Source organism: Symphalangus syndactylus, chromosome 10, assembly GCF_028878055.3.
Source record: "Symphalangus syndactylus isolate Jambi chromosome 10, NHGRI_mSymSyn1-v2.1_pri, whole genome shotgun sequence".
NCBI lineage: Eukaryota > Metazoa > Chordata > Mammalia > Primates > Hylobatidae > Symphalangus > Symphalangus syndactylus.
This window is the reverse complement of record NC_072432.2, coordinates 37,215,665-37,240,236: the sequence shown is the minus strand read 5'-3', so window position 1 is coordinate 37,240,236 and position 24,572 is coordinate 37,215,665. Positions and strand designations below refer to the sequence as shown.

Genomic DNA, 24,572 nt, shown 5'->3' with positions numbered 1-24,572 from the left:
TAAGAAATAAATAATAAATTTATAGAGACAAACGATTTAGCTTCTAAATTAGACACTAAAATATTAGGCAACTGAAAACAAACAAAAAAACCAACAATAAACTAGGAAAACAATAAAAAAAAGTCTGAGAAGAATTTAGTCTTTTAAAAATATTACATAATCTACCTTTTTACACATCTTCCTTTCCCTGTACCCTAATTACATCATGCAAACTCAATTATTATAAAAATATAAAAGATGTTAAAACTGGTAAATGGATGTCCACCCTTGCATATAATTTCCTTGAAAAAATAATATGGACTTATCACATGGCCACATTTTCTAAAACATCAAAATTCATAGAAGTTTTTTTTTGGCTTTTCAGAAGTAGAAAAAGAAAGATGTCCCCCATGTTCTTCCTTTAGTTATTCAATATTTTATCCCAATTCCTGCTGCCTCCCCTAAACACCTATATCCTGTGACTAGCATGTTTAAACACCTATATCCTCTGCATGACTAGCATGTTTAAAACTGGTTTAATTCTTATTCCACTTGACTCCAAGATCAATGAAGGCAGGGACCATATGTGTTCAGTTCATCATTGAATATATGGTAAAATATATTATGTCAATATTTGCTTTTAATGAATACACAGAAATAAAAATATGCAAAGTAAAAACAATGTGATATTAGAATTGGGCACACTGAATTTTATTTTAGTCTTTTCCTTTTGTCAATGATTTCAATTTTACGTGCTACTGTAAAAATCAAATAAATTTTGCTATTCATCACTTTCAACAATCTGATGTCTGATTACCAAAGTTATGGTCCTAATTCTGGCCAGCCTTATATCTCATATTAACTTTTCTGCACTGGGTGCAAATATTTTTAAGTAGCTGTTGCCTGAACTGCTACACAAACCTGGTTCTTGTGCTCTCTCATCACTCCTATTTTCTCCCTCTTTCATCTCCAGCTTTAACAGTGCAGGCTAATTTTAAAAATCAGTCCTCAATTTTGCGAGATTTTATTCCAAATCAGCAACTTTGGAGGCCTATTTCACTCTTAATAAATTCAGTTATTACTTAATCCTATGCCTCTGTCACTAGCCCCAATTTCTTTCTCAATTTCTAGGTCTCTTTTCCCAAATCCTGCTTGGGCATTTGTAGAATTACACATGTCAGTTTTACTCAAACTCCTGCCTGTAACAGAACTCATCTTTCTCCTGGAGGTGGTGACTTTTTCCATAAATGTTATTATCCCTCCTACGCCCCTAGGTTTGAACCGTCAAACTCAGCTTTTGTTTCCTTTGCCCCTCTGTCTAAGACCTGTTGATTCTACATCATAAGTCCTCGGAAAGGTCTTTTGAACAGTTCCTTTTAAATGTTTTTCTTAACAATATTTTTGTTCAGATCTTGTCACTGCAACTTCAAGATACTTTATTAAGTTCCTAAATTATATCCCTACTCATCCTTTGTTCATTTTCCAAGCATTTATCTAAGCTTGAAAAAGTTTTTGCTTTTCCTCAAATACTGTTTTTATTATGTTACTCCTTGACTTACTAACTTTAGGTTAGGCTTCGATGTTGACAGAACAAGAATCTCATCACCACTGTGTTCCTCAGAGCATATTTTCTTTTGTATGTCTAAATGGGTTTTTTCTATTTTTTATATTAAAAATTAATACATCCCCCTAAACTGTACAGGCTATAACATCACTTTTTTTTTAGATGAGGAAGCTGAAATATAGGATGCTAAAATGAGTTGCTCAGAAATAAAAATCACAGCACAAAAAAAGCTCCAAGCTAATGGCTCTTAGTATATGTGCTGCTAAATGCACAAAGTGATGAGACTTTCTAAGGTTAAATCTTTAAACTTAATTTATTAATTCCATTTAGATTTTTAAATTAACCAAACCCATTTAGATTCTGTGACTATCTGAAAGTAATGATTTGGGGGTAATCCCTTTATGCTTGGGGTGCCAAGGCATTTCTACAAAGGAATTATTAGTGTCAAATGCTCTCTGCTAGCTCAAACATTCATCATGGCAAATAAATACAGTTTTGGTAGAAAATAATATATTCACACCCTTAGAAAAGTACTCCTCAAGGACCAGTAAGATACAACATTAGTCACACTAATTCCCAGCTTTGCACTTTAAGTTCTGTACAACTGTTAACAGCTAGACAGAAATAGGTAGGGAGACACTCTGGAACCTGTGGTATTCGATATGAAGAATTATCTAATTCAAGGCAGACTATGGAAGATAATTTTCTAGTATACGATATAGATGGTTTCATAGAGGCATGCAAAAAGCTACTCTGATTCCATATTCACTTGCCTATGGTTAACATTAGGATAAGGCAAAAATGTCGACAAAGGATAAGAGTTCTACCATGTGGTTTGCTCTTTAGACAAAAGCAGACACATAAATTCTAATTTAGTATTAAGTCTTTCCAGCGCGGCCTGAAACTATATTTGGCTTGAAATGTATTCACTTTATTATTTTTTCTTTCCTTTCTCATTCTACAGGGCTTCAGTTTAACTTCCACAGTTTTTTCTGGTGAGTGAGACTTATCACATATCACAGTCTCAAACATAATTTGTATTATTTAAAAAAGTGATCTCAGTGCTTATGATTTTAGGACCTAAAAGACAGTCCCAGATAAATAACTATTCCTAACTTACAAAACTATCACTAGGTTGCTAATGCTTACTATTTCTCCAGACTTCCTTATTATAATAATGAACAATAAAGAAACCCTTGAAATGAAGGTTCATTTCTGTTAGCTCTACTTTGGAATCACTTACTAAACCTTGGTCTGAAATGAGCCTTCTTCATTAATGAGCATTATCTACCAAATGAGATATCTCTACTTGGATTTCTTTTTTCTCTAAAGTGTTCCAGTGAATAACAACCCTAAATTGAAACCAGACTATCATTTTATCATTCAAAATAAGAAGTGGAAACAGGAAACAAAGACCCTATTGCATATAAATTAGATCATCAACATACATTCATTGGCATTAAACTGCTTCCAAACTTTGCAAGATAACAGAAGTTTTAAATTTTATTTTCAACATAGAAGACCAGAGGCCAATTTAAAACAGCAATCTTTTTCCAGACAGCCTATCAAATTCCTTTATTTATAAGACAGAAGCTAAGGAAGAGAGAATCATGACATGGTTTCCTATCCAGAAGCCTGTGCGAGCCAGAAGACTTTTTGTCTGCTCAGATACACCTAAATTTTTTACAAGATAAAACACATTTCTTTTTAGCCTATGTTAAAATAATAGAATGATAGTTTCATATGCATTGACTTTCATGGCCAAATAATACTGCAAAATCTATTTCTTCATTTCATAGAATATTTTTATTTTACAGTGTACTTTTATATTGTTATATTTATATTTTATTTTACAGTATATTTAACAGAACAAATTAAAGCATATTATATTTGCTTATTAGTGGGTTTTTTTGTTTGTTTGTTTTAAAAAAAAGCATCACACTGAATGAACAAGATTTCAAACATTGCAATCACATGTGGTGGGAAGTTTAAGAGCCTGACAACCAAGCAGACATTAGTTGAATCCAGGCTCTGTTGCACTTTACTAGCTGGATGAACTTAGGTTTTCAACTTACTAAGTCTGGATCACTTTATATGTAAAATAAGGATAATAATAGTACCTATATCAATAGAGTGTTTTAAGGATGAAAGATAATATAAATTGCCTAGTAAACTTAACATAAATGACAGTTAATAATAACAAATCTTTTGTTGACCAGAAGGTAAAATGAGTAAAGAACTAAGCTTGATCCCTAACACGTAAGTGTTAGCTGCTGTCACTAACATCACCATTAAATAGTAAACACGAGTTGACAGATTCTGAAGGAAATGAGGAGCATCTCTAAATTGCTGTAGGAGCATCTCTAAATTGCTATAGGCGCTACAGACACTAAAAAGTCAAGCTGATGAGATAAAAGACAGTCACGGACTGTACAGGAACTATTATTACCTTTGACTCTCCCACTGACATTGGAGATGGAATGAAATATTGAGAAGGGCTTGATAAATGACTCATGAAGGGACAGCCCACTTAAAATAAGCAATAATTTAAGGAAGAGTTTTATTTAAGTCTTTGGATGTCTTCTGATTTCTGCTTTGCCTTTTCAGCCAACAAATAAGGAGCCTGGCAAGCAGCAGGAGAGAGCCAGCCCCATGAGGGAGACAGGCTACAGGCTGCAGGCAGGAAGGACAGGGTGCGCCAATTGGAAATATTATCCTAAGGTTGGAAATAATGTTACCAAAAAAAAAAAAAACTCACTTCAATATACATTATCAATAAACAGTATTCCCGAAGAAAATCAAGGATTTCTGAGAAGCTTTACAAATTATTCTTTGAGCATCTTTAAGCACCCTAACCCTAACCCTTTGAGGAAATCCAGTTTTGATGTCATGTTACGTTAAGTGCTAGGACTCCTGATTGCTCATACCGAAATATATAATATCTTAAGTAGAATATACTTTTTTTTTTTTGAGTCAGTCTCACTCTGTCACCCAGGTTGGAGTGCAGTGGTGCAATCACAGCTCACTGCAACCTCTGTCTCCCGGGTTCAAGCGATTCTTGTGCCTCAGCCTCCCAAGTAGCTGGGAATATGGATGTGTACCACCATGCCCACCTATTTTTTTTGTATCTGTAGTAGAGACAAGGTTTTGCCATGTTGGCCAGGCTGGTCTCCAACTCCTGAACTCAAGTGATCTGCCAGCCTTGGCCTCCCAAAGTGCTGGGATTATAGGCATGAGCCACTGCACCCAGCAAGATATACTTTTAATTAAAAGTTAAAACTTTCATTTCTGTGTTTTTTCTTAAATGACACATTTATGAGATATGAACTAAAAGGTCACATTTAGAAGTCACAGTTACAAAATGAGGACAGCATCTATTAACATTAACTTTGACACATCTCAGACTCAGATCTCTAAAGTCCTCAATATTCACACTGAACATGCTCTTAAACTTGCATCTAGAGAAGTGTGGGCAGACAATATCACACTAATGCTGGCCTGGCAGTTTCCAAATACAATGGAGAGGCATTCAGCATTCTCCTATTATCACCCTGTTTAGAAAGGAGAAAACTATTCACAAAGGGTAAATGTAGAACCTAATATGTTTTTCCCAAAGCACCAACTTCTTCTCAATCATAACCTATCGTTAATGTATAATGTATATGATGCCACTCCTTATTGAATTTAGTTTCTCTTCTTCAGTTCCTCTAGGCTCTTCTATGAAATTTGAATCTGATGCTGCTCATGGAACCAAGGCCTGCACTGCTAGCATATGCTGGGAAAGCCCAATCAGACACAAGGATCTTTTATTTTCACCTCTCCTCATCTCTTTCTTCCTCCTCCTCTCATATGTACATATACAAAAGAAATAAAACGTAAGATTAGATGATTGTTTCTCTTTAGTTTGACTAAGGGAAATACACCAACAAATTTTAAATAAGATGGGGAAAAAAGGTAGAAAAAACACCCACATACTACTGGTTAAGTGAGGTCCAAGAGACAGGAAACCAAGGAAATTAAATGGTCTATCCCTAAAAATTATACAGCATAATCTTATCTCTTTCTGCTCGCTCCCAATCTGATAAGTTATATACAGACACATAGGACTTTTAATATGCATTAAATACTTTAATTAGCCTGTGTGTAAATTTTGCTTAAAATTTTGAAAACACGAATCTTATTGTTAATATAGCTAAGCAGAAATATATTAAAGCAGAAGAAACTGTTCAGAAAGATAAATAACTTAATGATGTTTAACTTGAAAGTAATGGACCACTGAAGGAAGTTGACAAAAGTGAGAGATAAAGCTCATCTTTTCTAGCTGGTAAGAGCAGGTTAGGCGTTCCTGACCATCTTCCTCCCTGCACCCGGTAGGACAAAATTTCTCTGCAGGACTGATTTAAAACTTAAAGAGTGGTAAAGGGGGAATTCAGGGGTCTGCTTAGAAAGAAAAAAATTCTTCCAAGGGCCTTAAGAAAAACATGCACTCCTACAACTGGAATTAAAACAGAGTTTAAAAAGCAATTGGTGGTGAGCACAGCACATTGATTAGAACTAATTATTTTAAAATAAAGTAACTGACAAAACAAATCCTTTCATGTAAGTGATTGAGATGGTGAGTAAAGGGAGCTTACTAGAAGTGAAGTAAGCACAGGGTTAGTCTTGGTAATGTTTAACTGTGCAGGAATAACACGTGAAATGTGCAGTCATTTTGGCTATGGAACCTGGTACTTAGTAGATACTGAATATATATTTGCTGAGTGAATGGATTAACATAAAAATTACAAACATATGTAGGTCTACACATTCTTATTCTCTACAGTATGTTACATTTTTGTTCTCTGTATCATAAATACTGGCTAGTGGACTTGACAAAAAACAAACATTTGTTAATAGGGGATTATTATTGTATTAATGCTAATCTTTCTTTTAAAGAATAAAAGGAATATAGTGAAAGGTACATACTGAAAAATGTCTGTTGATGTTTATGATTTAGGTTCCATTTGGTTAGTATTTTTTTAGGAAAAAAAATTCTGCCATTCTGAAAATAGTGTTATCATTTAAAAGATAACAGTAGCAATCTGTGGCTATAACATATGAAACATCTAGAATTTAGATAAAGCACAAAATGTCCATTGATCTCTTGCATATTTCAAAATATGTCAGTATATTTAAGGTCTTATATAGTCTTAATTTTAGCCAAGTAAAGTTGTTTTTTTAATATATCCATTTTCCTCTTTCCTTCCCTATGTTGCACATCTCCTTGTGATGCAGTATATGACTCAAAAATAGTATATGAAGAGAAGTAATAAAGACAAGAGAAGCTATAGAAAGGAGAAAAACTATGAGATGTTAGAAATAAATCTCATACATTTAATTTACCTAAGTATATAGACTCTATTTACATGAGTGTATGAACAGGTTTATTTTACTTTTGCCTGCAGCATTAGGTATTTTGCATTTATACCCATGACCTGTATCAAGCCCAGGTAAACATTAAATCATGTCATTTGGAAACCAACTTTCAGAAAGGACCACGTTCTCTTTTCATTTTATTGAAGTGCAGTTTTTAAAGGTATACATTTTATCCATTTAAACTCACCATAATATCTAGTTTCCCTTGCCCTCTTCACCCTTTATTTATAATTTGTGTCATTTTATTGATATTATTGGCTTATGCATCCGTCTCTCCAACCAGTTTGCAACTTCTTCAAAGAATAGGCTTTTAATGTATCTTGTAGCCCTGAGTGTCCTGAATCTAGGACCTCTGAGTATACTTTAAGTAATCTCCAGACTACTTACAATACTGAATACAATGTCAACGCTATGTAGATAGTTGTTAAACTGTATTATTTATGGAACAATGACAAGAAAAAAAAGTCTGTATGTGTTTAGTATAGATGCAACGTTTTCCTGAATTATTTTCAATCTGCGGTTGTTTGAATCCATGGATGCAGAACCCTCAGATACGGAGGGCTGACTGTACTGCTTTTTTTTTTGAGATAGGATCTTGCTCTCTCACCCAGGCTGGAGTACTGTGGTATGACCATGGCTCACTGCAGTCTCAACCTCCTGGGCTCAAGATTTCCTCCCACTTTAGCCTTCTGAGTAGCTAGGACCACAATCATGCACCACCACACATGGCTAATTTTTTGTAGAGATGAGTTCTCCCTATGTTTCCCAGGCTGGTCTCAAAATCCTGGGCTCAAGTGATCTCCTGCCTCAGCCTATCAAAGTGCTAGGAACCACTGCACCTGGCCCCAACTGTACTTCTTAAATGCAGTAAAGTTTGCTCTTATGCTTTTCTTCTCTAAGTACATTTTTGTCAGTTTCCATTCATTCTGAGGTGCTTTTGTAAGACTCAGGGTAATTTTTCCCTTCATCTGTAACCTCATGGATTTGTGCCCCTTGCAGAAAAAGCATACTCTTTGAGAGTAATTAAACACCAAGTAATATCTTAAAAAACATCACAAACTCCTCATAGTTTATTCATTACCTATTACTACAGAAAGAAGAAATATTGGGATTGAAATAAATACCAATATATGAATATGTAAATGCCTTTTTTATCATAAACATCAAAACTTGAATAATTGACATGAACAACCCCATTAGAGGACATTTTTAAATTGCCTGGTAAAAGAAAAAATAATTGTCCAATAAATGGTAACATCTGTTAGAAAATAAAGGATTAAATTTGTATCAAAAAGCCAAAAAAGGTCACTTAGCAATGTGAGCTACTGAAAGCTTATTAAAACAGTTTACTACTTTAACAATGTTTTTAAAGTAATGAGAAAATTCTCATGATATTTGTTTCTTATACTTTTAAAAAGTAAACAGAAAATAAAATCATATCTTTCATTCTCAATAATATGTTTTAAACATAATCCAAACCTTAGAAATTTATTCTTAGGTTTAGCAATGAGACTCTAAGTAATTATCTGGCAAATAGCATTAGCACAAAGGCTCAAGCCTCTTACCATCAAATCCATCTTCTTCTGACCCTAGTTCATCATCTGAGCAGATGTTGAGGACATTTACCAGCATCTCAGTCACTAAAGAGAGAAAGCAAAGAAAGAAAAGTCAGGGTTTTCTGTTATAACCTTAACTATTACTCTGGCATTGTTAATGAGCAAACTTAGCAATAGCATTTCTTATTTAGTCCGTATATAGAAGCAGTTTCAGTAAACATCCAGATCATAAAAGACAGCCTTTGTGATTCTATGCAGACTTTATAAAACTACTAGCTCATGCTTATGATATCTAATGGTAACATTTACTAGCTCTAGGTCAATAGACAATGACAAATCAAATATGTGGATGTCAATATACTATGAATCGATGAAAGAGAAAGTAGTTTTTTTTGAATTTTTATTATTCACACAATGATAAGGCTTAATCTAGATCAGATTACAAACTTCTGTTCAGTAGGGACTAAGAATGATTATTTTTAAAATATTTTTAATCACCTAGAGAACTTCACGCCATTATAGGCATGTGGTTTTGTGTTTAATACAAACTGTTGATTGATAAACTAATATATTTGAAGTATTTTTCAGAATACTGATTTTAAAAATGTATTGACAGAAATATCATTAAATTTGATTTTCAAAAATGCTTAAAAAATTAAACAGTTGCAGTTTAATCAGAAATTTACTTAATAGATTACAATAGGATTACATAAAAGTGTTGTACAGAGGAAATTAGTACTGCATTATTTTTATACTACAAAGCATGCTATTTACATTTAATATTTTTTGAAATTAGATTGGATTCTACCATGCACGTGAACAGAAGCCTGTCTACTGCTTTTTCGAGAGCTACTTTTTAAAGTAATGTGCTATTTAAAAAAATATCCTTCTAGAATTGAAGATGAATGATAGAGAGTGAAACTTCAGTGGAGCCAACACTGATCCAGAGTTTCAGTTTAATTATCAAAACTGGATTTTGTGTACCGATAGATTAATATGCTAATTTCTAATAAATGTCCCAAATGTTAATAATTAATAGAAACAACCCAAATAAAGGATGTTCAAAAGGTGCCCCATAGTTGTCAGGATCCACATCGCTTCTGTTCCAGCGAAGCCAACAGATGACACTACTCCAATCTGATCAGTGCAAGAAAGTTGCAATACGGAGTAGTACTGGGAATATTTATCAGAGACTATTAAAAATTTACTTTTGATTATTTCGATATTCAAAGGGAAGACTTCTTTGCTGACAACTCATAACTTGACTGGTTTAATCATTTTAGGGCATTTAAAGGGAAAACAACAATTAGGGTTTCAGAAAAATATTTAGCTTTTCTCTGATACTCCTCATAGAACATCATTACTCTGATACGTACAGGAACATTTATTTTTCTTACAATGCCCATTCACCTTCTCGTGGAAAGTACGAGAAGATACATGAGAATCAATCTGTGTATCACTGTTAGGCCTCCTGAATGAAAAACAATTGGTGCAGGCATTTCCTCAAAATTTTTGTTGGGGTTTAAGTCAACATATGAAAGCAAAACAAAGGGGGAAAGAAGGAAGGCAGGAAGAAAGTTAATAAATAACTTTTAAAGTGTAAATTTGTCTCCTGTTCTGTACCTTATTATGCGCTAATGCCTACATTATTGATGAACTACTTTGTTGTAGTACATTTTGTTCTTCAAAATATTGTAGCCATTAAGCACTATTGTATAATAATTTATTAACATCAGAAATGTAAGGAGAGCATGGCTATCCTAATCTTTTAATTTGGCAGATAATCTGTAAAATTAAATAGTCCTTTGGGATTATAGTACAAAGGGGTAAGGAAAAAGGGTAGACATTACTTGAAACCAGGTAAAGCTGTATTTCCATTATTTTTTAAAGCGTTACATTATTCTAAGATTGTAAAAATTTCCTAAATATTCCTGTGCTTTTTTTTCTTTTTTTTTTTTTTGCTTCCCCCTAAATCACCAATTGTGTCCTGTTAATAGGATACAGAGTGACACACTTCCACTTCCAAATCACATCTTTCATTGTACAACTTGTGAATTTTATTGGCTGGGCCAAAGTTCTTCTCTTTCTGAGTGTTTAATCTCCTTTCCTTCCTTCCTAAACTATTTTAAGAAGAACATCTCAGGATTCCACAACATACCTTTTTCGCCAACAAATGGAAGGGACCAAGTAAAAACATCCATGAAATTTGGAAGCCAGTATGGATGAGGAGAACAGTTGAATTGCCTGATATTCATAACATTGTTCTCATACTTCAATACTGCAGCTAAAAATAACCAAAAAAGGATGTTAGAAACACAGAACATATTTCTGCTTCTATGTATGGCTTTAGCTCATCAAGAAAATTCAACCATTTGACTGAAGTTCTAAAACATCCAGGCTCACACCTTAGGCATCCCAGAATGCTTATACAACTTATGGACTTGAACCTTACTCAGGGTAATATATAACTGCACAATATAAATAATTAATATGGAATGGTATAACAAATTGGAAAATATTTATACAAAATATTTAATCCAATGTCTGTCAGGAATTGTATCAAGCTCCCCTTTCAGCCAAGAATACTTTAGTCTTAAAATTTGATATCTGATGACACTAATAAGTGGCACAGCTAAGTTTGACATCATAATCTCCTCAAATATTTGAATGAATTTATTTTTAAAAAGTAAAACTTCATGCAGTAGAACTCCCAATAGTTGTACAAAATAGTTTAAGTTAGATTGCTTTATTTTTTGTTTATTTTATTTTTTAAATTAATATAATAATTGTACATAATTATGGGGTGCATAGTGATGTTTTGATACATATAATGCACAGTAATCAGATCAGGGTAATTAGCTATACATTAAATACCATATCAAACATTTATCATTTATTTGTGTTTGGAACATTCAATATTCTCCTTCCACCTATTTGAAATTATAATCTATTATTGTTAACTATAGTTACCCTATAGTAGATTGCTTTCTTGACTTAATAAAATAAAATGTTTGGATTGAATCCCACATGAAATAATGTGCTTCTATCTGACTCTATCCTTGATTTCTGAAAAAGATGTCCATCCATGACTCAGGAAAACAAATCTGCATGCTTCATGTCTCTGTGAGTACTTTCAATAAAGGAAAAGTCACCTGTTTTAATGAGGTCACCTATTCTATGGATAGACAATTTGAAGTTGCAGGAAATTCTCAGGTTGTGTTTAAACCTGCCTTTACCAGTCACTGATCATGGTTTTGCTATGCGTTTCATATTTAATATTTAAAAGCCTGTCATTCAGAAGCAGAATGACAGCCTTTTAAATATTAAATATGATACTCAAGCATACCTTCTTAGGCTCTGGCAAGATTTCATTTTTATTATCTATTCAGGGCATAATTAGTATTACATTAGAAGACAGTAACCAACAGATTCTACATGATATCATATGATCTTTTCTTGCTTATGTTATGGGGTTGAAAATATAGAAAAATTAATCATTTCTTTACTTTTTTGTTTTACTCAGAATGGATGCTCAGGAGCTGGAGACACATCTTGGTATCTGCCTTACAATCTTTTTCAAGCAAATTATTTTTATCCCCTTTCACCCTCTTTAATATGACATGGCTTCTTGATGCTTTAGCTCATCATGCTCAACCTATTCTGAATGCATACCAGATTGGCAATGTCTCTGTTAAAATGTGGCCCAGAAGTAATATAATCTTCTAGGTTGGTTTGAACAGTGCAGAGTATTGGGAGAATATATCGTTTTCTGTGGTGTGGATACTATATATATCATATTGTAGCCTAACAATATGTTGATGTTTTTAGCAGCCTGCATTTAACTAAACTCGTACTTGTGAATGGTAAGGCCTTTGCTTTGAATTGTTATTTCTGGCTGACCAACATGGTTCCAGGGAACATATAATCACAGACACTTTGGGGATAAAAAATGTAGATAGTGTAGGCAATACTGGTATGAAGGTAGTCATCCTCTTCTTCCTGTGGAATACTAATTCCTGCATATATTTCTGTAAACCCATTCCCTTTTATGTTGCTTTATCATTTATGCCATAAGGATACATTTACATGATGCTAAAAACATGCAAAATAAAAAAATCAAGGCAAACTATCATATCAATACTTTTGATCTTCAGTATGAGAAAGGTGAAGTATTTCCCATCTTTGCTAAGTGCTACCAGAGTTCTAGCTCCATGTAAAAGGTTTTTACTATTTCAGAAAACTGAATATTCACAGCAGAAATGCATCCTCATATTTTCAGATGAATCTTCAAGGCTCTAAATTGTCTTTTTGAAGGGTAATTTCTCCTCTAAGTTCCCCACTTTTTATTAACCTTAGGTTGGTGGTATAGCAGGAGGAAGGAAAGTAAATACTATAATTAACAGTGCCTTGGAGGAAAGAGACAGGCCTTAAATAATAATCCACACAACAAATCTGAGAAGCAGGTGTGACTGCCCTTATGTTACAAAGGAATTGTGGTTGAGCAATGGAGAAACTTGCTCAAGATCACGCAATCAGTAACTGACAGATCTCACTCATTATTTAAACTCAGCTTTTTCTGACACCAAATTCATTCCCTTTCTTTCATTCCCTGCTGTCTCTCATAAATTATAAATGTATGAATTCTAGTCCTAGCTGTTATAATCATTTAACTTTGAATATGGATTTCATAATTAAAGAGGTTTTAGCTTTTGCCAAAACACACGTTTGAGTGAAACAGGATGCAATTCACAAGCAAGGGTAAGTCTCATCCAATAGATAAAACAGAAGTTCTGTTTTGTAGCTGGTGAGATAAAAGTTCATTTGACCTTGGCTCAATACAATTTACTTGAGCACTTACTGATAAAGCAAATATTGTTTTCAGATTTTATTTTCATTTATTTACTGAGTATCTGATATATGCCAGGCATTATGTGTGGCCCTTTACAAACATAATTACAAATCTTCACGAGATTCCTCAAAAGTGGTTCTTATCATTTATATTTTGAAAATAAGCAAACAGATAGGTTATCTGCCCACAGTCACACTTACAAAGAGGTAAATCTCACTTTTGGCCTGAGTCTAAAGTCTCTGATCCTTCTAGTACATCATAATATACTCATCCTAATAGTATAAATCATTCAGTATCTATCAAGTTTTGGACACACATTCTTTCTCCTTCCATGTTTAATCTCTTTAAAGAAGAGCACTGGACTGGAAAGCCAGGAGGCCAGACTACAAGATGGAATCTATCACTAACTATTCACCAGACTAAGGTACTTAATATCTTTAAGTCTCAGTTACCTAACTACGTGGGTTTATAGATAATTTATAAAGTCTCTTCCGGATCTGAATGATGTTAACAAACTTCACTGTTAACAATGAAAGGCCTCATCACTAATGCAAAAATAATATTCTCAGTAGTTCTATAGGCTATAAATAGAATTTTTTCTTATTTTTCTCTAGCTCAAAAAATCCTAAAATTAAAAAATGAAACTACACCAATATGTATTCTTTTTTCTTCAGCAACACAGTTATGCAAAAATACTTGTTGAATAACCTTACATTAGTAAGTTACTCAAAATTCTGATATTTTTGTAAAATAAATATATAACACAGAAATACATGAGAAAAAAAAAAAACTAAAACAGTCCAAAATATCTGCAGTCACGAAATTCACAGTTAACGTTTCATCTTCCACCTCCCACATCCTCCGCCCCTGCCACCTGCCTCCGACTGTCATTGGGATTACAAAACCCAACTGGAGCCCTAACACTGTGCTCTTCTCTGAAGTACTTGAAAGACGTTTATCTTCAGTACAATATAAATAATACAAATAGTTGTACTTCAATAATCACTCAAGACCACCTCCTGAGACCTTGTCTGAGAAACAGAAAAAAATAACAAAAGTCTACCACCAAGGAGCTCCTTTATTCTACTGGCAATTCCACGTGACCTCTTGTCACTTAACAATTGTAACAGAGAGACTGTGACATACATGCAGGCCTGACATTATTAACCATCATTCAGAGCACACCAGACACCACAGAAATAAATGCTCTTCTGTTGTACCTGCAGGTATGAAGAACAGCTGGAAGGAAATTTGGTATAATGAAAAGAATACTAATCCCACAAATCTGGAAGACTGACTGTCAGTCCTTTTTCTGATGTCAAAATTACGGTCTTAAAGTTATGCAATTCACTCATTTTTATAGTACCTGTAGAACGCTGTGTTCAAAGACATGCTGTAAAAGATGTAAAATTAGTAATCAAGGGCCTGCTCCTACCTGGTGAATGGGGAAGGGGGACTGGACCTCGATTATTTCTAATAACACAACTGGTTCCCTGTACATAGTGAAGTCCAAGGAATAGAATCTCTATCTTAATCCACTGCTCTGTCTACCAAGCCATGTACTAAGTTGCTTGACCATATCCAAATCTATAAAACGGGGGGTCTTTCTTACTTTAATTTGAAATTTTGATGAGACAAAAACAAAACACTAGTATTTCATAAGAACTTGAAAACATTTCTCAACATGCTCTCTACAATTTCCATCACCCAGGGAAACTACAGACAAAGCAATGAATGACAAGAGTAGAAAGATCAAAAGAAAGCTTCATCACACACCGGGGACTGTTGTGGGCTGGGGGGAGGGAGGAGTGATAGCATTAGGTGATATACCTAGTGCTAAATGACGAGTTAATGGGTGCAGCACAGCAACATGGCACATGTATACATATGTAACAAACCTGCACGTTGTACACATGTACCCTAAAACTTAAAGTATAATAATAATAATAATAAAGCTTCTAATTAAAGACCAGCTATCAAAATTATTGCTAACAAGTAGTACTAACCAGTTTACCAAACCACACATGGACTAAGCACTTTTCAAGTGAGTGTCCAGAGGAATACAAAGTTCTTTTTCTGAAAAACCTGTAACTGTAATGCTTCCAACATACCTCAGGCATTCTTCACACCACTAGTCCTGATTTTAAGACAGGGGAGAAGAGGTCAAAAGAATGAAAAATGACTTGAATTTTATTCCTGTTCTCACCCTTTCGCTAATGTATTTCATTCATCTCCTTATCTCTAACTGACCATCCTCTTCCACCTTCAGAAGATGAGAGAGACAGAAAAGAAACAAAGATAAGAAGAAACCGAATGGGGGCATTCCAGAATCATAATCCATCCAGAAATAGCAAAAGCACAAATAAATTGCATAATAGACCCAGGATGTTTTTTCCTTCCAATTCTTCCACCCGCAGATGCCCTAGCAGAAAAACTAGCATCAGTGTGTTCTTTTGGCAAAGCCCTACCATCACGAAAGGAGGCATAATGCCTTGGTGGATACAATTCCTGAAGCAGGACCCATGCAACTCATAATGTTCTATGGCAGCATTTGAAGATTATGCTGGTATGCTGCATGCAGGGGTTTTTTTAAATTCTGGGAGCCATGCTACTTAGTTTTCAAAAATCTGTATTTTCTCATAAAGATTACTTTTTGGGGGTACAATTTTCATTTAAGATTGTGTGAATATGTATATATGCATATTCACACATATGCATACTTTTCCGTAGTATATATTATAGCATTCATGAACACAGTCTCTACAATTCCTTCCATTTTAAAATCTGACTTCTAACTTCCACCTCCTTTTTTTCCCCTTCAATGTCCTAGTTCTTGCTGGATGAATTCTGTCTTAAAAAGATTATTTTAATATTATTAATAACTTAAAGGGAAATGTACTAATTCATGATGGTGACAGTATTTGGTGAGCAAGGACTGTATTAATAATTTTTACTCTCTAGATCATAAGCTTAAGTGAAAGTTATGTGTTCAAGTCACTTATGAAGATAGACTTCAAGCCTTAAATTTTTAGGTAATTTGACCATGATATTCTTCAGTATGAGAAAGTTAATGTTTATATTGTTTCATCCAGTACCTAATATAGGGTTTTTCACATGCAAATTTTCAGTAAATTTGTGTAGTGACTAAATTTTTCTTTATTTATTTTTCAAGAGATGGGGTCTTGCTCTGTTGCTCAGGCTGGAATGCAATGGCACAATCATAGCTAACTGCAGTTTCGAACTCCTGGGCTCAAGTGATCCTCCCGCTTTCGCCTCCCAAGTAGCTTGGACTATAGGCACACACCACCATGCCTGGCTCATAATGACTAAATTTCAGCCAATCTGAAATATTTTGTTATTAGTGGATACAAACAGTAGGTATACATGACTTACTTGAAGCTATGAGATAATTATTTTGTGTGTATCAAGGACACACATGTATGTTACTATATATTATCACTTTATGTCCATTCTAGCCCTTGCCCCACTCCTCTTACTCACTAGGTAGAAATGGAAATACATTCTCAACCTTTATATACCTTATCTACCTTGTACATGTATCTTCATAGTACCTACAACACCTTTTTAAACTTTGTTACAAGTTTCCTAAATAAAATACTCATACTATCTTACCTATATGAAGGGCAGAGATGGCACTAGATATTTCTGTGAAACAATATGAGGTAATATTATGACTATGTGCATGTGTGAATGTGTGTGTACTGTTGAGCACTGAACAATGCAGTTTTGAACTGCACGGGTCCACTTATATGCAGGTTTTCTTCTGCTTCTGCCACCCTTGAGACAGCAAGACCAACCCCTCTTTTTCTTCCTTCTCCTCAGCCTGCTCAACATGAAGATGACGAGGATGAAAACTTTTATGATAATCCACATCCACTTAATGAATAGTAAATATATTTTCTCTTGCTTATGATTTCCTTCGGGACATTTTTTTCTCTAGGTTTTTTGTATTATATACTATAAGAATACAGAATATAACACACATAACATACAAAATATGTGTTAATTGACTATGTCATCAGGAAGGCTCTGGGCAACAGTAGGCTATTAGTAGTTAAGTTTTTGGTAAATCAAAAGTTATATGTGGATTTTTGATTGCAGTAGGGGTTGGCACCCCTAACTGCTGTGTTGTTCCAGGGTCAATTCTGTATGTGTTTCCATGCTTAATATAGGGTTAGCAAATTCTTAACCAGGTTATTATTCATATATAGAATTTTGGGTAAAGTAAGTGGGAGGAAGACAATAGAAGGAAAGAGGGAGGCACAGATCCCTTTTTTTTTTATAGTGTTATGTACTACACCTGGCATATGGTTGTTGCTTAATTGTGTTGTTTGAAGAAAAAATCTAAGGAATGAAAATAGAAAATGGGAGAAGAGGGAAAAAGAGAGGAAGGAAACACAAAGCATATAACTAATCAGGATACTAGAAACATAACTAACAAAATATAAACAAAAATCTGAGGGAAACATAAAGGAATTTAGGTAAAAGGCAATGTGTCACCTCAAAGGCTAAACTGTTTTAAAATTGTAAGAGCATGTAAATTAAAGAACAGTGGAAACAATACTAGTTCTGTCACATGGCAACTGCATGAACTTGGGCAAATATTTCTCCTTATTTAGTCTTTACCTTCCAAACTTGTAAAATAGGAATAATATCTGCCCTCTCATTTTTAAAGTATAAAGATGAAATAATCCAATTGCTGAGAATGGGCCAGGGAAAAAAATAATACATGTGATTAATATGCATGATAATCTTAAATAATCAGATGAAATATTTTGTCCCGGAGAAATGTAAAGTATGATAAGTCTGTTTCAAATTCCTAAAGGCAGGCATGGCTATCTATTTTAAATAGTTTGCCATTTTATAATTCCTACCTAATGTGTTACACCTACACACTAGGATCCAGATAATTTGTGGCTGATAATTGATCTTTGTATGTAGCTCAAGTCCATTTAAACATTGTGAATCATTTCTAACATTACAATTTCGCATTGAGTATTTGAACTTCTTCTAGCAAATTTTTTTTGTTAATAAGAAAGAATCACTGGCAATTATCAGTTCCTTAATAGTTTCAGCTAGTGAATTCATTTATGTTCTAATCTATATTATAATAATGCTACAGTGAGGCTTACACAAACCTAGACTAAAAACAGAGAGAGAGAGTCTTAGCCGAAGCTTTAAGCTATTGGAGGAGATGGCACGGACACAGTAAACACTGTGCCTTCACCTTGCTCTCATTCAGTGCAGCTCCAAAAGCCTAATAAGGGTAACTGTACTCTGGTGGGAGGTATTTTGAAACTGGTGTTATCTCTACACATTCGTAGAAGACCCTTTTCAACTTCAAGTTGGACTTTGTATCAGGCCTTGAGCTATAGCTTGCAATGATTCTAGGTTATCTCCAAGATATCCTTGGCACTGAGTTAGTATTAAGTTCCTACACTTCATATCGACATTGTTTTCCATGGAAACAATGTTAAGGCAGACTTTTTGACACTGTAAGAGTAAAGTCTAAGACTCTCTTGCAGGTCTAGAATTTCTAGATAATGAATAGCAAGTGACAACCCATTAATTCAGGTTTTTAACGTTCCTCAGATTGTTACTGTTTTTCTCTTGTTGAATGCTTCATAGAGAATGAGATTTCTAGAGAAGTAGGTTTTAGTTCAACCGAAGAATCAACTAACCATCAGGGCTATCAGACAACGGAATTCAATACTTTAAGATGGATTCTTTGATTGACCCTTTTCAGCTGGTGGCAGAAGAGCACTTGGCAATGAATCTGTATGGAGGATTCAGCATTGAATCCTCCTTTGTTCCCTGGTAAGGTCTCCCATAACTCTGACATCTGAAATCCTGTAATTCTATAGGCAAAGCTTTGTGAAAAGCAAGAATTACCTCACACACTGTGTCTTACTTTGTTAAGGTTTCACAACTACTTAACTAAATTTACAATTAGAGAGTAGTAATTTTTAAGAAATCAAGAAGGTCATCTGTTGGCACAAAGATACAGAGATTATGTGTAGATTCATTCAATTAAAATATATAGTACAAGGAATCTTTCAATATTAAATTTTAATGGGATAGTTTATATTTTACCATCCCTTCCATTAATTAAATGTTTAAATGTGAGCAACTGACTACTGGATTTAAACTAACCTATTTACAAAGTGGCCTCCAGCAATGACACTTTCACAGTGGAACTGAATAAACAAAAGCAAACATGCTTTAGGGAATATGTTTTAAAGGGAGAAATGAATTATTTATTTTAGAAAAATGTAAAAGGTATTCTAACTTCATTCTTTTAATAATGCATATATTTGGATGCACAACACTCAGGTAATTTTAAAGTGATAACAAATGACTCTTCATTTCAAAAGCTTTCTTTTCTTATTGAAGAATGGTTAGAGTCACCTAAACATAATGGAACCATGAGGTGAAGAGTGGATTAGCGGATCGTTCACAAACATTTCACACAACAAAGCTAAGGCAGAAGAGTACAGACAGAGGTTAATACGTGGGCATGTGGGCTCTACAGTCAGTCGGCTGAGTTTCAATATCAGTGCTTTCTGGTATTAGCCTGTGTCAACCTTGGGAAAAATATGCAGTTCCTTTGTGCCCTAGATTTTCTTCAATAAAATCAAGATTATACAGTAATTCATAGGGTTGTTGAAAGACTAAATGCATTTATACACATAAACTCTGAGCCGTGTCTGGCACATAATAAGTGCTCAAAAATGTTAGTTATTATTATATGCTATTTATAGGAACAAAGTGAACAGCATAGGTATAGTATGCTATCACAACTGAAGGGAAATATTTACATTTGCTAAATATATAACCAACTGAAGACTTTAAAAAATATGGCTAACACAGTGAAACCCCGTCTCTACTAAAAACACAAAAAATTAGCCAGGCGTGGTGGTGGGCGCCTGTAGTCCCAGCTACTCGGGAGGCTGAGGCAGGAGAATGGTGTGAACCCAGAAGGCGGAGCTTGCAGTGACCTGAGATTGAGCCACTGCACTCTAGCCTGGGGGACAGAGCGAGACTCCTTCTCAAAAAAAAAAAAAAAAAAAAAATATATATATATATATATATATCAAGCTATATCACTCCAGGAAGGTGACAATGATAATGACAATGGTAAATGAAATTAATATCACAGTTGGATTAATTTCACATGTTGAATCTTGGATATAAAATGCATGAGAAGAGACATTCTGTTGAAACCTCTCTGCAGTGAATTTCAATCATTCATCTCAGAGGGTGATTTTTCTAAAAGCCAATCAAAACTTCCTACCCTTGGGTTCTCTTCAGCCTTAATGTTTACATAAATTTCTTTTCTACCACCATATATATATATACACACACACACACACACATACACATATATACATATATATATATATTTTTGAGATGGAGTCTCACTCTGTTGCCCAGGCTGGAGTGAAATGGCGTGATCTCGGCAACCTCCACCTCCTGGGTTCGAGCAGTTCTCCCTCCTCAGCCTCCCGAATAGCTGGGTCTACAGGTGTGGGCCACCACACCTGGCTAATTTTTGTATGTTTAGCACAGACGGAGTTTCACTATATTGGCCAGGCTGGTCTCAAACTTCTGACCTCATGATCTGCCCGCCTCAGCCTCTCAAAGTGCTGGGATGTGCCCGGCCTGTCTACCACCTCATATTGATAATAAAAGAATACTAAGAGGTTTTGTTTATAATTTCTACTTTATTCCTTCATATAAATTATTGTATTTCATACCATTTCTCAGTGAACTCTCTTAGGCTTAATAATCATTACGAAGAAATTACCTTTCTAGTGTGTATAATTCTATCATACCCATACGGCTTTAAGAATCTTTATCAAATAAATGAAGGAATGAATTACGGGTTGGGGGGATGTCTTATTGTTTTGCTTTAGTAAAAAAACAAAAATAAAAAAGTAAAACAACCTTGGCCTACAATTACTAGAAAGTACCAAATATACTGCCCTGACTGTATGTTTACATTTTTTATATTGTAGTAAGTGATCGGGGCAAACAAGTGCTCAGGACCCATTAAGAGGATCTTCAGGTTTGAGATCATGGCAGGGAAAAAGTATATGCTGGGAAAACTGTTGTTATGGGGCAAAGTCTCTGGATTAATTTTATCCAACTTTTTTTTTTTTTTTTGAGACGGAGTCTTGCTGTTGCCCAGGCTGGAGTACAGTGGTGCCTTCTCGGCTCACTGCAGGCTCTGCCCCCCGAGGTTCACGCCATTCTCCTGCCTCAGCCTCCTGCGTAGCTGGGACTACAGGCGCCCGCCACCTCGCCCGGCTATTTTTTTTTTTTTTTTTGTATTTTTAGTAGAGACGGGGTTTCACTGTGTTAGGCAGGATGGTCTCGATCTCCTGACTTCGTGATCCGCCCGCCTCGGCCTCCCAAAGTGCTGGGATTACAGGCGTGAGCCACCATGCCCAGCCATTATCCAACTTTCAAAGCAACCAGTGATCATATTTAACCTGTGGTTGTAAGGATACAAAAAAAAATGCTTTAAAAGTCAATACTAAAAGTTATGTCCATGCTTAAGACAAGCCTCAGGCTCAGAGAAATGGATCTTTGCTGTAAAACATGGTTCAACTTTGTAGGGGAGTGAGCTCTTTGATGTGCTGTGGTGGAGACAGATATGTTACTCGGAGATGCCTGGGTATAGATTCCACTTTCCTTTCCGAGACCCCTCATCTCCCTCTCAAAAAGATCTGAGCTAGCTGGTTCTGAATTTGGCTTGTGAGCCACAGGGGTAGCAGATATCTATAAGTTTGTGAAAAACATTCCTGAATGATAAAACAACCTCCTAGTGGAAAAAAATTGTGGTATAGTGTGGAATGAGCTTCTGAGGTCTGGCCATACCACACTGTGTAGACAGTGTCACTGAGGGTCCCCACCAGAAGTCAGGAGACCAAGTCAAGCTGGCATCAGATATGTTACGTCTGCTCCTTTCTGTTCACATCATGACTGCCAACAAAATTCTTACGTTGGTTCATTATAGCAGCAATTCCATTCTCTCTTACAATGGTATCTTTCTGCCAAGCCAGAAATTCTCTTTTTATTTATAAATGGTATCTTCTTGAAGCCTATGACTCCTTTTTGATTGGAAAATATATGAGGATGTGGAAAACATCAAGACTAAAATGCTTTTTATCAGCAATTATATCAAGTTGCTAATTTATAAGTCCAAAACATCCTATTTTTCCCTATCTAAAAGGATAGACTTTTGCATCTCAGAATTTTAGCAAATGATGCTGTAGTAGTCTGTTCTCATGCTGCTAATAAAGACACACCTGAGACTAGGTAATTTATAAAGGAAAGAGGTTTAATGGACTCACAGCTGCACATGGCTAGGGAGGCCTTACAATCATGGTGGAAATCAAAGGAGAAGCAAAGGCATGTCTTACATGGTGACAGGCAAGAGAGCTTGCACAGGGGAACTCCCATTTATAAAACCATCAGATCTTGTGAGACCTACTCACTACCATGAGAACAGTGTGGGGGAAACCACTTCCATGATTCAATTATCTCCACCTGGCCCTGCCCTTAACACGTGGGGATTATTACAATTCAAGGTGAAATCTGGGTGAGGACACAGCAAAACCATATCAGATGCTTTCCAAGTGCATCTTATAAAAGCAATTTTCTACCTCTCTCTTCCTTAACTACTTTAATATTGAATTGGTTTCTTTCTTGGTTATCATTTAAATGTTTGGTCTTAATTACTAAATTAGTTTCGTTGCCATTAGACTTTCCTCTCAAATCCAAAATAATTTTCATTTAACAAATTTCCTTAATTTTACTGTCAGTAGTGTGTATTGGAACTAAGTTACACACCCCTGGTATATATATTTCTCTACATTTATGTCATATATCTAACCACTCATCCCATCACCCATCCATCCAACAACCCATCTGAACTACAGAGAACTTGTACCACATGGAAACCTACTGTCGTTTACTTTAGATTCTTTTGAAGCACAGGTGTACCTCTACAGAGAAAATGAATTCAAGTGTTTACATCAAGGTATAAAATACATTTTCCCAGAGGTTCATTACAATTTTTGGCCAAACTGAGTTGTTTACGCCAATGTTCACATCTGCCACTCTATTTCTCAATCCAAGAGAGATTTTACTCTCACTGATTGCTTAAATGTCACTTCCCCAATTAGTCCCCATAGACTAATTTTCACTCTCATATCACACCACTCTTTTCTTTGTTGCTTTTCCCAAATACATATAAATAATTATTGGTGGAATTATTTATTTAATGTCTATCATACTACCAGATTATTAAGCACACTAGGGCAAAGACCATGTCTGTCTTGTTTCATTCATATCCTCAACACCTAGCATGGTGCTTGGTATATAGTAAGTTCTCAATAAAGGTTTATTATATTGGTGAGTGGGTATAGTTAAAATCACTTTTACAGGGGCAAATGATTTTTTTTAAAATTGAAGCTATGTGTCATTACTGTAATTTTCACCTGATTTGTGTATTTGAGTAATTAGGAAACAGGTTTTCCTTTAGGTCTACAGATTCACAGGAGAAAATTCAACAATTCAAATGTGCAAAGTGCTCTGCAAATGTTTAACTCCAATTTAGAAAGGGTATCAGCACTGGTTATAGGAGTGATTTAAAGTGAGATAAAGATCTATGGGTCAATATTGATAGGGTACTTTTGGTCACAGTCTTGCTGTTAATTCTCCAAAAAAAAAAAAAAAAGCTTAAATCAATGCATGTATTGACTGCCTACCACGTACAAGGCATGCAACTTGGCTTTACAATGTGTACCAAAAAGCCTCATGTTTCAAATTAATTATAATCTCATTGGGAAATAACAGGAATGCATGGAAAAGCTAACAAGAAAAACAGTAAACACTAAATACAAGAGAAAATGATTAGCATTGCAGACATTCAGAGAAGGACCACCAACAGAAGTCTTTATGGAAACGCAGACTGGAGTGGGTCTAGTCCACTTAGGCAGAAGAATGAGACAAATATTTTGAATAGAAATAAGTATGTACGCGAAAAAGTGGAGAAACAGAAAGCCAAAGTTGCTCAGGGCAATGAGGTTTACTCCAAGACAAGCAGAGAGACAGGTGATAATGGTAGATTCAGGCATATAGTGAAATTATAAATAAGAAACTGAGGAATAAGGGAATT

General features: G+C 34.9%; 1 protein-coding gene across 5 annotated transcripts in view; it reads right to left on the bottom strand.

Annotated features, from left to right (window-relative positions):
• PPP3CA (protein phosphatase 3 catalytic subunit alpha) overlaps positions 1-24,572 on the bottom strand; it is a 335,211-nt gene that overhangs the window by 29,454 nt on the left and 281,185 nt on the right. For 4 of the 5 annotated variants that reach the window (XM_055296907.2, XM_055296904.2, XM_055296905.2 and 1 more), the window contains exons 9-10: positions 10,673-10,798; positions 8,524-8,598 (exon numbers count right to left, since the gene is read on the bottom strand). In XM_055296907.2, the coding sequence (XP_055152882.1) occupies positions 8,524-8,598; positions 10,673-10,798 (201 nt within the window). The remainder of the gene's footprint in view (positions 1-8,523; positions 8,599-10,672; positions 10,799-24,572) is intronic. The other variant, XM_055296909.2, reaches the window with a different exon arrangement.